The 17,777-nt window shown below is 42.8% G+C and overlaps 3 protein-coding genes across 3 annotated transcripts; 2 read left to right on the forward strand and 1 right to left on the reverse strand.

Moving 5' to 3' along the window:
- Nucleotides 1–111: 111 nt before the first annotated feature.
- fbxo22 (F-box protein 22) lies at nt 112–6,525 on the reverse strand. Its single transcript, XM_022254559.2, has 5 exons — nt 6,285–6,525; nt 5,241–5,409; nt 4,637–4,838; nt 2,127–2,457; nt 112–1,393 (listed from the first exon to the last, which is right to left on the reverse strand). Exons 1-5 carry the CDS (start codon nt 6,437–6,439, stop codon nt 955–957), a joined length of 1,296 nt encoding a protein of 431 aa, XP_022110251.2. The 5' UTR covers nt 6,440–6,525; the 3' UTR covers nt 112–954.
- Nucleotides 6,526–6,746: 221 nt separating this feature from the next.
- Nucleotides 6,747–13,480, forward strand: LOC110989887 (uncharacterized). The gene is made up of 7 exons (XM_022254578.2): nt 6,747–7,034; nt 8,610–8,670; nt 8,939–9,043; nt 9,751–9,888; nt 10,093–10,149; nt 10,973–11,105; nt 11,936–13,480. Exons 1-7 carry the CDS (start codon nt 6,895–6,897, stop codon nt 12,766–12,768), a joined length of 1,467 nt encoding a protein of 488 aa, XP_022110270.2. The 5' UTR covers nt 6,747–6,894; the 3' UTR covers nt 12,769–13,480.
- Nucleotides 13,481–13,896: 416 nt separating this feature from the next.
- On the forward strand, nt 13,897–17,376 carry LOC110989888 (uncharacterized). Its single transcript, XM_022254579.2, has 3 exons — nt 13,897–14,941; nt 15,111–15,308; nt 15,707–17,376. Exons 1-3 carry the CDS (start codon nt 14,138–14,140, stop codon nt 15,896–15,898), a joined length of 1,194 nt encoding a protein of 397 aa, XP_022110271.2. The 5' UTR covers nt 13,897–14,137; the 3' UTR covers nt 15,899–17,376.
- The last annotated feature ends 401 nt before the right edge of the window (nt 17,377–17,777 follow it).

Consider the following 17,777-nt stretch of genomic DNA (forward strand, 5'->3'; position numbering starts at 1 on the left):
CGCGTGGCAGTAGGGGCTATTTAAAAGGAAATTGGTGACGCGCTTCACCGCTCATGTTACGTAATAAACGAAAAGGCAATGAAAGAAATTCGACTCGGGGGCTACTACAAATCCACTGCTAACATTCCCCATTCTTCCCAAATAAACTTACTTCTCTGCACGGTGATTCTGTGATATCAATCACATTATATAAATGGAGACTTTGGACTGTAACAGGCATGTACATGAACAACAAAAAGATGGCTGTTTCAAGATGTTTGGTCTCACTGGCCTCATCAACACTTCCCTGTAAAAATTCGTTCCAGAGCATAATGTCCCCCACTCGGGGGATTTTAGGTTTGTTTTTGTTTGTTTGGGGGATATTTCTTTGAACTTTTCAGCCATGTGTCATCTTGTCATGCTTTCTTGTGGCAATCTTGCCGAGAGCCATTTTAATAGACACTAAAAGGAAAATTACTTTTTTTAAAATTCTGGTTAGCCATCTCAATAAAAACAAATCTGCTTCAAGCACTCGTTGATTTTTTAAATGGATTACATGGTTAACCTTATATATCATACCCATAGTTATCCTCAGACACAGCAAGGATTTCTGATCCCATTTTCCTGATTATTGTTTACGTTAACAGCCTGTTGAGCTAATGAAGATGAGAGGTCTCAGAACTCAGTTTCAATGAAACGTTAACTTTGTAATTTTTCCAAGGGAAAACACCTGCAGTTTAGTACCCTGACCGTCATATTCAGAAACAAGTTCTAAAGTGAAGGTTTGTAAAATTTGCCAGGCCACAGTGCCTAATTCTGTTGATAACATCCCTGATTATTGGATATGTACTTGATCCAACACAACTCTCTGTAATTCAAAGAACGGATGAACTATTGTCATCTATCAGTGTGTACCAGACATTCTCATGACGTCAATCATTAAAGGTCTAAGGTCAATTGCACATGGCTTGTAATTCAACCGAATGAAAGCAGGCATATTACACATGTAAATGATTGTTCCAAACTTGGCAGTTTCTTCTGGGCTGTTTTCCATCCAGGGGTCGTGCAGTCTGCATCTGCCTTGTCCCGCACATTCTCCCCAAGGGTAAAGTTGTCGCAGCCGTACTCCCCACCCCCAAAGAAGCCCACCAGGGGCGTGTCAGGAAAGACCTCGTGAAAGGCCCCGCTTTCAACGTCCTCTGCCTTGTAGAAATGGCGCCCTCGGCCCACGCAGCTGAACACAAAGGCCAGGCTGCGCTTCTCCGACAGGCCGACTTTCTTCAATTCCTGGAGTTTCTGACGGGCTTTCTCCCAGGTGGTGATGCTGTGGTTTAGAACGAGGGATGCTGCCTTCACCCTAGCTCCCGAGAATGCCACCGTCATGCAACTTGGCAGTTTCTTGGAGCCTGTTCTCCTACAAGAAATACATTGAAATAGTTTTGATGCAACACGGATTAAACAAGTGCTATTCCACCTGACTCCTCGAACTCAATCCTGAACGCAGGCATAGGACATGCCTCCATTCAGGATTGAGTTAGACACGTTTAATCCACATCCCTCGTAAATATTGTTTTCAATTTGAGGTTTATCAAGTATTTTCACTGCTGTCTGGTACACATTTTCACCAAAAATATCACACTGTTTGTTATGGATGTGAAAATGGATTTTACATCAACCCCATTAAAGTTAGCAAACCCACCAAATTTTAAAACAGGAATTGAAGTGCTAACACTTAGGACAGCACTACCACAGGCAGATCTAGGAGCGGGGCCAATATGGGCCATGACCCCCTTCCCCTAGAATACATTGTTTGTTTGTTTTTTCTAAATATAATCACAAAATGGTTATTTTAGGGGACTTTTTCACTCTCTTTCTTTCCAAAAACAAAGCATTAGATCTTACCCATCAGAAAGGCCATTCAAGGTTTCATAAAGAAACTTTTTTGGCCCACCCAAGTCAATGTTAGCTCTCCTTCCCTATGCAAAAAAGTGGTCCTTGATGTGTCTTTGGGAGCTACCGCCTTTCTTGGGGATAGACGTTGGATGAAAAAAATCAAATTGTAAAAAAAATTGCTTTAAAAAAAGAAGAAATTGTGCAATTGCCCCCCGACTCAAAATGTGGATAAGCCATTAGGCTACACGTCTTACCTGTCGACAGGCTGACCTGACACTTCCATAATCATCTCCTTCGCTATTCCTCCAGCTATGACGGGCATCGTGCCCAATTCACTGTAGAAGCCTCGCTGTAACGGTTCAACAAGGGTCCCGTGAGTTCCCCCATTACTGAAGACCAGAATACAGCAGGTGTCGGCAGGCAGGCTCAGACTCCTGATGTAAGAGTCAACCCGCGATCCGACCAGGTCGGAGTGGTAGTGTCGCCGGCAGTCGACCGTCACACCCTCCATGTTGGGCAGCAGAATGCAACTGGTGCCCCAGGCGCCTTCGGTTTCTCCAGCTGGGGACAGATCAGCCTTGCACCCTGCAAGAAGGGCCCGGTTCATATAAGTAAAAGTACAATGTAGCTACATGGTTTTCCCAAGATCAGCAACTGCAGTAGACAAGCGTTTGGTTAGTAACCAATAACTTGTACATGGGAAACAAGACAGTGAGGTTCTTTTTGTGTCAAAGAACTGCAAAATTCCATCCACTCCGAAACAGGAATAAGAGATGGTGTGCTTTTACAAAACAACTGTGGTTCTTTGCAGGGAACTTACCGCATGCCTGCACATTTTATGAATGTTGGCACGGACGTGTAGAGTACGTGTGGCCAATGTTTGAATGTACTGTCTTTGCATGCACACAGGACTTGTGTGATGCGCGCAGTAGTAAAACGCCACACCAGCCTGTCTTGCCTCTGCCCATGAGGGTGTATTTGAAGTTCAGGCAGATGTCAGATCGCATAATGGGCAAACACACACATCATGTATGGTTGCCATTGGCTACTGGCTCCACATTTTTTGAGTGCTTTTTATCATTAACCCCAACACTCCTCAGTCCTCCAACAGGTGAAGGATTGAGGAGGGTTAGGGTTAATCACAATTTGGAAGGTTTGCCTGCTATCTAAATAATGTGCACAGCAAAATGGTCTTTGCCTAAGACATTGGTGTTTGTATATCAGGTCACATCTGTCATCTGTCAGAGAGACCACTCCATGAAATTAAAAACGCTGAAGTCTGTGAAGAATGTTGTATGGAGACTGAAGGTTGATATCCCTTGGATGTTGTGATAACAGTACTACAATGGAACTGCAGATGTAATGGGTAGCAAATTAGCAATGCCAATAAACCTGTTACAAGTCAAATGCATCAAGAAGTGGCTTTTTAGAACATAAAGGTGACTGTGTTGTGTCTCTTCTCTACAAAAATGAACAGTCGTTAAATATTCAGCAAAAACTTGTAAGATGCCTCCAAAGAACAGTTTTTAAAAATTGAAAGTAATGACTTGCAGATGATTGTCAACGCTTTTCGGGAAAGTGACCTAGCAAAAAAATTACACAGTTCATTTTCAACACTTTTAGTTTCTAAGGTGAGTAAGCCTCAATATCATAGGCCTGTCTGGTGTATTTGTGGCATTGCCAGCCATTTTGTATTCTGCTGGAACTGTCATTATTATTAGTAGTATTATTATTAATTTATTCAGGCAGATTCAAAATATACAACATGCAATATACATACAGTAAAAATTATATCCAAAATATAATATCAAAAGAGGATGAATACAGATTGAAAAAGGAGGCACAAATGTAAAACAGTCAATCAATAAAAGACGAGGAATGATCAAGCAAGAGACAGACAAGACAGACATACATAAGAAAAAAAAAACAGGACAGTGCAGGACTGCCTTGGAGAAAAATATCACTTTTGCCAAAAGGGCGTGCCACTCCAACCCTGCACAACAATCAGTCAGACGCACAAATAAACACAAAACGAGGGACATCACAATGACAAATCCCACCAATTAGTAAACACACCAAACAGACACAAAGGAAAGGACACAAGGAGGAAAAAAAAGAATAGTGACAAAGAAATCCAAGAACAGCAAACATAATAAATAAAGGATGACACCAAAAACATAAGGACTGCAGCAGAGAGACGAGGAAGAAAATTACCCCCACGGCACCACCCACTAAAAGGAAACTATTTTGAGGCTGACCAACCCACAGTAAGCCAGAGCAAGCAGAACATATGATTACAATTTAAGGTATCCTTTAAGTTTGTACAAAAAAGCAGACAGAGACTCACAAGTCAACATGTTGACTATATCGTCAGCATAAGTACTCCAATTCCTGACAAACATGCAGGGAATTGAGTATTTGAATACATCAGTGCGAGCATACGGATGGTGAAACTGTAATCTGGTATTGGCATGTCTGCTGTTAACATTAATTAAACTCAAAAATGAGGGATGAAAATCGCATGAACTGCCAAAAAGCAAATAGCATGTCTTGAAGCCTTCAAAAGGTTCCATTGGGGAGGGCCCATGTACACTCTTTTTACCTGACCTTTCTAAGGGCATCAAAGCCAAAATGGAACTTCATAAAAGTAACTGGGCTCTGCCTTCCTCAGGATTGTGACATCTTTGAAACTCAAGTGTGTGTGTGTGGGGGGGTCACTGACGACTGGGGAGAAGAATGGTTGATGCTTGGCAATGCAGCTCACCCATTGTGCCGTCTGAGTGAACAAATACGACAGAACTTCCGAGTGGTAACCTGGATGACACGGCTGTCACCGATTCCTGAAGCAATCTTCTGGTACCGCCAGGCCGGAATTCGTCATCGTCAAAGTCATCGTCCTTCTGGAAGTCTTCCAAAGACAGGCATTCTGAGAAGACGATGGCCTGGTGGGGTAGGCTACTAAGCATCTGCAAGAGAAACGAAAAGTGGACCGACAACACATTGTACAACTTTTGCGCTTTGAAAGAATGGACTAACAGAATTTTTCACCTCCCCTCTGCCAAACCAAAGCCTCGGGATGTGAAAATTATCAAGCACAGCAATTATCTGCTTAGCAAGAACTGGCCGAGATATTGTGCATTTCACATCTCTCATGGCTGGTTCTGAGCTGATTTTTGCTAAGAAATGCTTTCTACTCATTAACTCTCTGAACTTCACCCCTCGAAATGCTAAGGGACGGTCTCAAGAGTTCAGAGGCTCGCACTCCATTGGATGATTCCCACTGGAATGCTCACGTTCCATCAGGACATTCCCACATCAAGACAACAGACCACTTTGTGCATAACAGATGATGCATCATTGTCACTCACACTGAGGCAAGCGTTCAAACGGACTCCGAACCGTCCAAGTTGATCTTTGGATCTGTCCTTGGTCCCCTTGTCAGCCTCCCCTGCCTCGAGTCTACCCGACGCTGCCCATCCAATCTGGTCTCTCTGATGTAAGACCCGTTTCACCTCTCTGCACCAAGCTTTACACACCCTGGAGAATAACCACGCACGTGTCTTGGTCAGAAAATATCATGGCTACAGTTTGTCGGATTAAGTACATCTACTGTGTTTTCTTTTTAGTGGGCTATTTCTCATAGATGAGAATTGCGGGGCCTGGACATGCTGGATGGGCCAAATCGGAGATGGAAAGAGAAAGCAGAATACATATACGTTACTCACAGAGCTCTGAAAAAAGACTGAAGTGTGCGTGCTAAAAAAACTCCAACAAACCACAAGCAGTGTATCTCATCGTTACAAATTCATCAAGAAATTCATGATCAAAATTGGCTTGAGTAACAGGCTATCACAAGTATCCAGATGCCACGAGAATTAACCGGTAAACTATCACAAGTCACAGAGCAATGACATGCTCAAACTAGACTGAAATCCTGCCATATGGATGGATCTTGACCCATGAACTCGGGTGCCGTATTTCTTGTCTCTATCATCTTCAATGAATCACTGGAGTGGTCAGTCCATCTGTGCAAGGACCTGATCTTCGAACAATCAGTTGATCTTACTGGAAGAGTGTTTTGAAAAAAGTAAGGTGGAAGATTTCATTCAGGATTAACAGTGTGAAACATGGGTTATTTTCACCCCCATGTCGACCACGGCCACTCTAAAGTTTTTGTCAAGTGAGAAATAGACGCCCTGCATATGATTCAGAGGGCATTTCTTTTTTCCTCTAGCCTAAGCTCGAGTAAACCTTTTGTACATTCATTTTGATTAAATTCAAATCCTGCACCGGTCAATTTCTTTGTTCATCTTTATAAATTAAAATAACACAGAACAGCCTCTGACTCCGCCTTCACGCAAAGGGTCTATTGCATGAACCATACTCCCCCCCCCAATATAGGCGATGCATACTGAGCACAAATTCCCAGAGTTTTGGCCGGTAAAAATGCAAACGTTCTCAGGATAAACTCGTGGCTCTCCGTCAGAATCCAGCAACTAGCCGCTTCGGGCGAGTCCTCTCTTCCGATGTCCATCCCTTTTCCGATTCTCCTGCGTATTTTCTTCATTAATTCGTAAGCATGGTATAGGACGAGAGTTGTTTACAAATGTTCGGGCTGACAAGTGTTCAAGGACAGATGATTATGGAATCAATAAGTTCAAAGGTCACACACGTATCACCAATTCATCACGATCTCTCTTGATATTTTCTGACATATTTGTAGACCAGATGCGATAAATTCTTTTCTTTCTAATTCTATTTCTATTACAAATATTTTTAAAATAGGTTCTATGTGCAGAATTTGAAAAATTATGTCGTTTTAATTTGGTTTTTAAAAGCATATGTTTGGAACGAGTCATGTTGTCAGAGAAACCATATGTGCGCCGCCATTTTAATTTCTGTAAAACACTCTTCAGCCGGGAGTTGGACAAAAATGCCTTTATTGCCCGTTTCGGCGAATGTAGAGCAATACTTTTGGAGAAGTGAATACATAGAAACATTTGAAAGCCTTCAATCGGTATAATGGGGCATGGAGCAAGCACGAACGTCAAGAAACTAACGATCACTCAGAGCAATCGCAGGTCACTGTCGAGCGATCGTCTGCAACATGTGCAAGCAGGTACAGAGGAGGGAGCAAGGGCGCCTTCACCGGCTAAACTCGGGTAATATAATGGAGCTTAAGAATAGGCCTTTATAGGAGATCCCCGTTTTAATTTTTGCAACGGCCTCATCTGTCCCAAATGACGTTTGAAACCTCAAGTAAGCCTCGTCTGAAATGAAAGTTGAGGAGTAGGGCCTAGGGCTAGGCTAATTCAATAAACCATTTCGATGTTTCGGGCGCGCAAGGAATTCTGGGATTGAATTTGGATAAATAAAACCCACATGGCATAGCCAGCTGGCGTTTCGTGCATGGGAGTTGTGCAGAAGCATGTGTGAAGATCGATCAGCTGTACGAAGTAGTTGAACTAGTATTAAACCTTTGATAAAGTTTTTTAACAACCCACAAAGTCAGTTTTGCTTGGATCACGGCTTGGACAAAAATGGGACTTTTGTGAGATATTTCCAACTGGATCGGCGTGCGTGTTATGGTCCACGATGTACGTGTACAATGGTAATGTACTGCTGTTGGAAATTTTCTCATGCGTATTTTCTTACGCATTTTACCCGTAAACAGGGCCCAACGAATACTCTTTATAGGATGAAGGATCTTAATTATGAGCCCATGTACATAGGCCTACAGTGCAGTGTTACTGTATGACCTCGGCGTAGGCCTACAAGTACAAGTACGAACAATGTACGAGTTTTTAATTGAGTTATGTTCATCTTTCTGCAGTGATACGAATGTTAAAAAAAAATTGAGGAGATTATGAGGTCACCTGTTGTACATATCCAAGGCACACAGTAGAGCGTCCTTTTTCTTTCGCAATTCAATGTGAATTGGAACGGGTATTCGAAAAACTTACTTACCACCCACTGCAAAACGTGCGTTGCTATGGAACCGTGCGGTTTGTTTATCCAAAAAAAGGGTTGTCAAGGCCGGTTGGCACATGCGCGATCGAAACTTCGAAATGGCTTATACTTCATTCAGTCTGTAGTAGTACAGGGCCGGATCATGCTATTTAGCATGTTTAGGATCAACAAGTGTCAACGAGCGTCAACAAAGCATCAACAAGTTATTCAAGCATAGTTATGCACAGATTTTTTTATATAAAATGGTAATTAAGATCCTACATATCAAATTCAATATATTATAGGGGGCCTGTCTATCTGAAATGATATTTGAGTGTGGAAATTTGAGTGACAGTGGCAGGTCTGGATTGCAGAGGAAAAAAAGATGGCGGCCCCATACATCATGAAAAATTTTCGTTATCCTGCGAGTATCTGGTGTTTCTCTTATACAGTGGCAAGTGTTAGAGTCTCTAAAATATAATTAAATGACTTTTAAATCTGTAGAGGATATTTTCAAGTTGTTGATGCTTGTTGACGCTAAATAGCATGACCGCTAGGGCCTAGTACTAGTTGTAGGGCCTACATGTACTTGTCAACATTCAGCAGTGGTTAATCAATAGGCTTATACAGTAGAGTCATAGTGGTTATCACAGTTATACCCTAGCTCTACCCAGTGGATTGTTTGTCGTACCGCTCGATCGTACCAGCGTTTCACTCAGTAGAGCTAGTACTAGCCAAAACTCAATACTTTTTAATCTTTACTTTTCTTCTATTTATCTTCATTGAAGGTGGACCAGATCAAGCTCAGATGGCTGTATTGTTGAAAACTTGAACACAAGTAAAACAAAGGTAGGCCAGTGGCATACACAAACATACACATATGACTGAAAAAGTATGTGTAATGATGCACTTGCTTTCGTTTGTCCCTTAGTGTTGTACAAACTGCTTTGGAGTTATTAATTATGTTACAAGATGTCCACAAAACTTTTATCTGTGTGTGTTAATGGAAAACCTTTACCGTTTGATACTAACAGAATGAAAAATATGGAAATATTTTGCAGTGCAGTGGGACCTGGCCTCAGAGAAAAAAAACCAAATATTTCTCATGATTTTGTAGGCTGAGCTGTTGGAGCTGCAAGTGGAAGAATTCAAAGAGTTGTTCCATTACGCTGAAGAGAAGGCAAACGAAGCTCATGCCAGGGCTCAGACTCTGGAGCAGCAGGTAGGATGAACACGGGGGTGGGCACCAGAGTTGACACTTGGATGGACAATGATGGACACTGCACTGGACCGTAGGCAGGACTTTGGGGGAGAACATTTGTGGGCACTCAGGCGGACAATAAGATCAAGTTTAGTATTAAAATAGTTCAGTGTAGTATGGACATTTTGGTTGACCTTAAAGTGAACATTTGGGTAAAAAATTAGGGTGAACACAAGATTGAACATCGGAGCAAACACGAGGGTCAACAGCTTGACACTCTGGCAGCCACTTGGGTGAATTTAAGGGTGAGTTCTCACCCCCAATTTTTACTGAGTCCAAATTTGCCTTTACTTTGAAAAAAAAATTTTCATCACAATGCATTGCTGGACAGGGGACCAGTATGAACATAATGGTGGACTTAGAGTGATCGCAGCTGTCAACAGGAGGGTGGGCACAAGGGTCAACACTAGGGTGACCTCCAGGTTTTATTTTGTTCAGAAACATTCTCAAACTGTTTAATTTACAAAGTAAAAGTGACCACAGTACTCTATCACATTTGAAAAAGTTCACGTCTTTCTCAGTGATCAAGATTGTTTATTTTGGTGACTAAATACTGCATGCAGACGTTTTCAATATGCAGCATTAACGGAATTGACTACGTGCAAAGGATTGGCTTTTTCTGTTTTAAAATGTCACTATAAATGAAACATGCATTCTCGTCGTCACAGATGGCAGAAGTTGAGGGTGCCAACTTTGAGCTTCTAGATCGAGTGTCCGAGCTTGAGCAGCAGTTGGAGGCGACCAAGGACCAGACATCACCCGAGGCCGAACAAGAGTTTTCGCGGATGTTGCTGGAAAGAGATCAAGTGAGGCTTCTGTTTATGCATGAGCAGGCATTATATTGATACCTCATTTTCGTAGCTTTCATCTCGCTTGCCGATTTTTTTACCAAGCTCTGATTTTTGTCTGCAAGAGCTTCTTCTCGTCAGGCTGGAAGCCAACATTTTGCAGGACAGTGGAGTGTCTAGAAGTTTTTATAATTGACTTTTGGGATGTACTTATTTCCACAGACTATTGAGAAACAGGTGCAGCAAATTAAGAGTTTGGAAGAAGACTTAGCAAAAATGGTGAGTTTGTCGTGACAAATAATATCACGAGGCTTTGGTTGTCTTTTGAAAGATGAGATTGACCTTAACCCTCCTATGCTGAAGTCACTCTTTGGGTCATTTGGTAAACACCTCAAAGAAGCACAGCTGTGTTGTGTTGTGCACTGCACTAACTGTCCCTCACAGGAATATCAGATTGCACTTTTGTGCTGCCCAACAACTGTGCTTCACTGTTTCATGTGCATCATTGTGCAGTAAACCAAATGCAGTGAAGAGGACTGCACAAAAGACCCTGGGTCATTTTGTGCTGACTACCTACTGTGTACACACTGAACCTGTGCATGTTTGAGTTCCATATAGAAACTACATGCTCACCAGTGACTGTGGGCATTTGTGCGCATTTGTGCTGTAAAACCATAGGAGGGTTAATGCTTAAATTGTTCACAAGACAGAAATAAGAAGTGTACAAACCCAAGTTAAAGAAAATTAGGCAGATCAACATTTAGTTCTTTGATCTGAGTGACATATCCATCCAGAGTTGAAGTGCATCATCATTGGCGAAAGAAAGACAGACTGGTACAAAGTTTTCCAACTGTGTTCTAGTATGCATCCAGCATGCACGCAAAGACCAAACATTCCAGCATATATTTGTTGTGCGTACTCAGCGTGCCCCATGCCAAACGCACATAAACTTGTGTGCCTGTGCGGTGAGTCCTTACCATAGGACTGTCAATTTCATTTCAAAAGACGCCCTCTTTCGTTCCCACTTGGAGCAGATTATTAGTTGCCACCTTGTTTGTAAATTTCATTCCCTTTACCTCTCCACCCCACCCCCCCATTTCAGCGCACCAAGCTCAGGAAGAAGCTCCGTAGTGCCCAAACTGAGCTGGCGGAAGCCAAACAGGAGGCTGGCCTCAAGGTCTACAGCCTCAAAGACCAACTAGCAGTGCTGCAAGAGGAGAACGCTAAACTGAGTGGTGAGTCCCACAGAGATGCGGCGTAGTTCCCAAAACCATCAACATATTTGTCCAGGCATGTGGATCAGATGTCTTAAAAACCGTATACCATGCAACAAGGCATCACATCCAAAGTCACCTCACGAGAAAAGTCAGGAACTTTTCAAAGCTGCAATTGGCATTAGCTGAGATCACTCAGGCAGGGGAATATAGGGGAACTTACTGGGCCTTTACATAATATCTAAGATATAGAAGCTTTGCATGGTAGTCATCTTGCTTGGTATTTTTTTCGTTTCTGGGAAACCTCCTTTGTGCATGCCCATTTGAATGAAAGAACTGTCGTGTAAGATGACTACCATGCAAACCCTTATTGATAGTTGGAAAGAGCCACCAACATGGGGCTGGATGGCTCAGTCAGTAGAGCACTGGTATGGTTTTCCAATGATCCCAAGTTCGAATCCCACCCCAATGTCTTTGTTCATCTGTTTGTTGAGTTACTTTGTAAGCACTTTATAGTCAGTTCAGCTGTATGGCGTATTGGTCGGGGGGTTCAAGTCCAACCCTCGTAAAATTGGCCCATGGTCACCAAAAAAGAACTCAGGAAATGGCGGAAGCATTGTTATGTACCAGCAATTGTAACATTACTTGAAGCCTTCCATCATCAACAACCGTTATTAATTTCTAACTCTCAAAGCATAAGCATTATTAAAGTCAAACCCTATGATCCATGGTATTCGAGCACAGGTATCCTATTGCCTGTCACATTTTAGCCTGTGAGCTCTCTTGTGAATTTCTGAATGATTTTGAATTGATAACAGTCTTGTTGTTCAAATGTACATCTGCAATTCTAGAACGCCTTGAAAGAGCTCATGCCATCTCCAGTGCACAGAGTCGGCAGAATAGCGCTGCTGCAGCCACATGCGACGATCGCATCCCAAGGGACATGCCCACGGAAGAGGAGTGGGAGGATGGCCGGACCAAGGTCATCTTGGAGCTCTCCAGTCAGCTGAGCAGCCAGGAGCAGAGAATTGTCGAGCTGGAGGAGGCGGTCCGAGAGAGGGAGGAGACGATACAGGCCCTGCAGGTGCAGCTGCGGTCCACCCCGCGCCCTCCCAGTGGGACGCGGACAAAACAGAGCTTGGCCGCCCGGTCATTGAGTGTAGAGAAGCAACCTGAACAGCTAGATGATCTGTCTAAACAATGGACGGCTGGTAATGATGGTAAACGTCAATTATCAATCAGACAGCAAAGAACTTCATCATCATCATCATCTAAGGGGAGGGAGGGTCGACGGAGCTCCTCCACTGGCAGACATCCGTCTTCAGGAAAGGAGCAGGTGACGGGCGGTGCAAATGACAATCTCAGGAATCATGAACTCGCTGCAGGTGGTAAGAAGGTCCGGCAACATTCCGCCAACAGTGTGGACTCGGCAATATCAGATCGCAGTGACTCCAGCAGCACAAAAGCCTCCTCGGCCAGCTCCAGCCGGGAAAGACGACGACGCCGAAATCAACTGTCTAGGCAGTCTTCAGCTGATGAGAGAGAACTGCAAACACGATCCAGGGCTCCGTCCGATGTCCAAGTGGAAGGGAGAGATTCTGGAATAGGTGTAACATCCAAGGGGAAGTCAAAATACAGTGATGACGTGGAGCAAATGATGGACGACATTGTGGGAAACAGTTGACGGCAACTTTTTCTGTCAAAAGTCCAAATTTCAAAAACTTCCATCCAAAGCTATTGACTATAGTACCTGCTGCCATATCTGATTCCTACTGGCCAACTGGTCCCAACTAGCTCAGTGGTCAAGTTGTGCACTAGCAAGCAGGAGGTTGTAGGCTGTGGTCTCTCCTGAGCAAGCATGTGGCTTTTTCGTGCAAGCTCTAAGAAAGCACCAAGCGTATTCAACCAAGCCAACTGACCCTAATTGTAAAAGCTTGGTGTTTTCGTTGTAAAGTCTGAACTTGTGAAGCAGGATGTCATGGGTTCGAGTCTCTCCAGAAGCAATCTTGTGCATTTTACCCATAATCTCTCACATACCACTAAATATTATGTGCTAGGAAATCATGCCTGAAAGGGGCCAAAGTAAAAAGTTTAATTGACAGTCTATTTTATAGCTTTTTTTTGTGTATGTGAGAAACAGATATGATTTATAAATTGTAAATTAAATGGAAGAAAATTGATAATAAAGTGTCAGTGGAAGTCAATGTGTAATGCAGTTTTTCTGAGTCAGAGTGACTTTATGGGGGAGTTTTGTAATCAGCTTGTGGCAATAGTCTCGCTGCCAGTTCTTGCCTGTTGTATACAAATAACTTTAAAGAAATACTATGAAGATTATTCCTTAATTTTGCAAGTTAAAGAAATATATTTTTCTGAATGAAAATCTTCGACCTGGAAAAGTTTTTACTGGACAGTGGTCAGTCCTGTGAGATTTCCTGATTTCTTACTGCCCTATACCCTACACTTTTCTTTTAACCGATACCTCATTTCAGAATTAGGAAGGATTTTACCGGTTGGTTATATTAATCCAAGTGCACAGATGCTACAGTCCATTAGACGAGTAACTGGTATTATTAGTTCATTTCAACACATTTGCAAAATTGAAAGGGTCAAATAAACACGAACACTGTCATAGTTGAAGTACATGTGGGTGGTCTTCAGACTATAAAAGAACTTTAATTAAAATTTCCCAACTGCAAAAGTTTTTTCCAAAAACTTTGAGGGGAGCGACAAGTCCATCTTTGGTCAATCAATTAATGTAGCGCCCTCACACGGTTTCGTGTGACCAATTTTAAGATAGGAGCTATTTTACAAATTACAGCTTCGTGAGAAATGGCAACATCTCAGCCCTCTTGCATTACCCCTAAAACTTATTTCTAATATAATATTTTGAAGTTATCCCACAGGCATGTTTTCAAAGTAGACAATGGTTCTCATAAGCAAAAAAACAGAGCTGCATTTAGTCAGAGAGCATGAAATTGTAATCGAAGTCTGAAGCCACCTCTCGAACAAAACCGAACTTTAGAAAAAGCGGTAGTTGCTATAAACATTTCAAGATGGCGGAGTGCGGAGGAGCTTCGGCTGCCGCCAGTGCGCCGAGGTTTAATAAGAAATCCTTCGAATTTAGGATGTGCAAGAAGGTTGCTGAGCTAACACAAGTTGTCCACATGCTCTTCGTGAAGAACCACGAGAGAGAGGTGGAACTGGAGAGCGTGAAAATGGCCTACGAGGAAGAAATTGCCAGCGTTATTGCCGACGCCCGGAGCAAAATTGAGAAGTTGCAGCAGTCGTTGGCAGCCGAACAGAGGAGGAGTGACAGCGCCAAGAAAGGCTTCGAGCAAAACTTGGAAGAGAAGGAGAAGCAGCTGTCACAGAAGCTGGCAGAAAGCGGGGTCAAGGTCAGGGAACTCCAGAAGGACAATGAATTTCTGAGAGATCAAGTTGTGAGACTTCAGAGAATTGTTGAGGATTCTGAGTCGACCCAAGCGGTGGCGGAGGAAGATGAGTTGAAACTCTTTCAGGAACAGCTCGATCTGGCCCGTGCCGAAATTCAAGAGAAGACAGGAAAACTCAGCAGACTCCAGGAAATGATTGGAAATGAAGCTGATCAACGCAGAGAAAATGACGCCATCGTCAGCAGACTCAAAAGCGAAATGGAACAAATGCAGTTCGAACTGAGCGCACAGATGGAAGACTTGAAAAATGAACTGCTGGACGCTAGCAATAGTAAGGAAAAACTCCGTCAAAAGAATAAAAACCTGGAATCAGACATCCGAAACCTAAAAAAAGAGCTGGAGACACGACGGCTGTCAGAGTTTAATCCCGCTCCAAGGTCTTCTCTGCAGTCACCACCAAGTATGGTGAGAGAGTTTTCCATCAAACCCAGGCATTACGATTATGGGTATGCATGTACTGTAGATTCTGTGGGGATGGATAGGGTGTGTCCTTGTTCCTTGTCATAAGCTTTGGGGCATTGCATCATGGTGGGTATCAGGGAAGCAATTAATATTTCCTCTTCCACTGCTGCAGGATACCAGTGAAGAGTTAGAACGCCTACGCCGGGAGGTCCGCATGTACCGAATGGAGCTCAGCAACCGAGAGGGTAACTTCAATCGGATGTTCACGGACAGCTTGCCGGTGCGCATCGACCAGCGGGCCGGGGTAGTAGGGACGGGAAGGAACCGGCCGGACATGAACATACACCTACAGTCGGGCAGATCTCAGATGGTTGGTATTCACCCAAAGTTCATGCCCTTAGCTCAAGGCAGCCCCCCCAAAAAAGTGGCTAAATTTTCCCAAAACTACATGTATTGTGACAGAAATTCAAAGCGTTTTGGGAGCATAAGCCCATGATTGATGCGTGTACATCATGTGTACGCTTAATATGGTGATGTAAACATTTTGCACTGGTTTTAAATTCTACCTTAATCAATGAAAATTCAAAGTTTTGCTTCCTGTTTCCCATACTCTATTTTGATGTACCTGACAGGTGTATTTTATGCTTGTTATGTACATGATATGTAGTTTGCCCTATCTTCTTGACGCTAAATTTTTCATACAGACCTTAAGACCCAAGAACATCTTATTTTGGGTGTATGTTTGGTTTCATTTTGTTTTGTTATAAGGTTGGTAACCGCACTCTGAAAGATTCAAACGGCAACTCACAGTACAGACCAGGATTGAACCGGCTCCCGACCCTGTCCATGGACAGCCGACAGAGGGTGACAAACAGCCGCAGTGGTGGGAGACACCACACGCTGACTGGATCCCCACGGGAGAGGCAGGCTAACAGCTACTCTATGCCAGGCTTCCATTGAAGGGGACCAGTGAACTTAAATAACCATGTAGCATGGAAAACCTTCACCCTTCAGGAAATTTCTGAAAACTACACAATATGCTCCACAACTCACTGCCTTATTCTCCTTGAGCAGAAGCACCCCCTCATCGGTTGAAAAGAGCCATGTTGGTGGAGAGTGCTCATTTTGTTGGTAAAGATGCGACCATAACGCCTGCATGTCATAGTTGTTTGTGAACTAGCGGAGTGCAATTCCTACCAAAGGAGCCTCCGTTGCTGGGATAATAGCACCCTCTCTTGACCCAGCTCAGTGCTCATAGGTTTCACGCACAAGTTACCCTTTGCAGAGTTACACTGGAGATGAGACTTCACTCACAAGAATGAATTGGTTCTCAATGGCGTAATAATCTGGTTACAATTTTGCATCAGGATAATTCAACAAAGAATTGGCCACATCAGTGAGAGTACATTGACCCAAAAAATATCAATTTCTACACAGACAATAAGGAGGTGCCAAATTCAGTAGCATTGTTGGGGGGGGGTGGCCCAAGCTTAGCTCTGTTTTGTAATACATTGTGATTGCTGAGGCCACATCATTGCTTTCCCTTGCTTGGAATTAGTAACGCCATGCTCACAATGAACTGCCTCCAATGTCCAAACAAGTCTCTTGTCATTCCTGTTACCATGGTACCTTAAACATACAGATCCCTGAAAAATGCCTCTGCAAAATGACAGTAGTCTCCCTCGCCACACCCCCAAAATCACCGTAGCGTCTTTCGCCACACACCAAAACATTTTAGCCACGTCGGCCCCACACCAAAATTGTTCAGGGATTAAATGACTGCAATATTAATTGTCACTAACAAAGTGCCTTTCATTTAAAGATGCGGCCCTCTTCAGCTGATCTTGAGTGAAATCCAAGCCATGCTCTACAATAGTTGAGCTGCAGTACGCCGATCTCAGATTTTATATACATGTACTTTTCATATTTTCCTTTAATTTGTGTTTGATTGCTCTTTTGACACATTTTGATTTGAATGACTTTTTAAAAGCTGTTGTAAATTATTTAACATTGAATTCAATTTCCTACAGATGAAATAGAAAGGAAAGCATAGGAAGTGCTTTGTTGGCAATTTTGAGTAATCAGGAGTAAAGAAATCTGTTAATTTTATCAGGAGAGCGTAATTTATATGCCCTTAATGTACCCTTGTGTGAATTATTTCACCTTGGATTTTAAAAATTTTGCAAGTTTTTAAATGTTTCCATTGTGCATTTGTTAATGTACAAATAAGTTCAGGTGCTGTGTATACTCATGACGTTAGTGTTATCTGAAAGAAATATAGTTTCCACTTTGACAAGGAAAATGCATTTCCTAATAACAATGAATATGCTTTTTATTAAAGTTTTGGGTTAAATCATTATAAGAAAGTCAAAAGTAGTATTTATTGTTTGTATGATATACGCCCAATAAATGAGCAAGTGGCGTAGATCTTAAAATAACTGGTGATCTTTTTTTTCAGCTTTGTGAGTTCTTTGCTGTTAGAGAGTGTTAAGTGATATATTTGCCAAAAAGTGCGCTTGTTTACTTCTAATCTCTTCCACAGGTACATGTATTCTGAAAGACGACAGTTTCACGGAAGGCGCGCGCATGTTGACCACGCCCCGAGGAAGATTTCTCCAATGAGACCGAGAAGAATGTCACAGGGTACCCTGCACACTGACCACGGCGGGGGGTTAGAAATGAATATCTCACCGACATCACTCCCGTACAAGAGAAGAAAAAAATGGAAGAGCCAAAGCCACTCGTTCACATTCCACACAGGTGGCTTTATTGTCTTTGGGGATTTACCAAGAGTTCTGCATTTAATTTTCCTTCTTATCATGCGTAATTGGGAATGACT

Source organism: Acanthaster planci, linkage group LG05 (assembly GCF_054643075.1).
Source record: "Acanthaster planci isolate LZ-2023a linkage group LG05, COTS_SCS, whole genome shotgun sequence".
Taxonomy (NCBI): domain Eukaryota; kingdom Metazoa; phylum Echinodermata; class Asteroidea; order Valvatida; family Acanthasteridae; genus Acanthaster; species Acanthaster planci.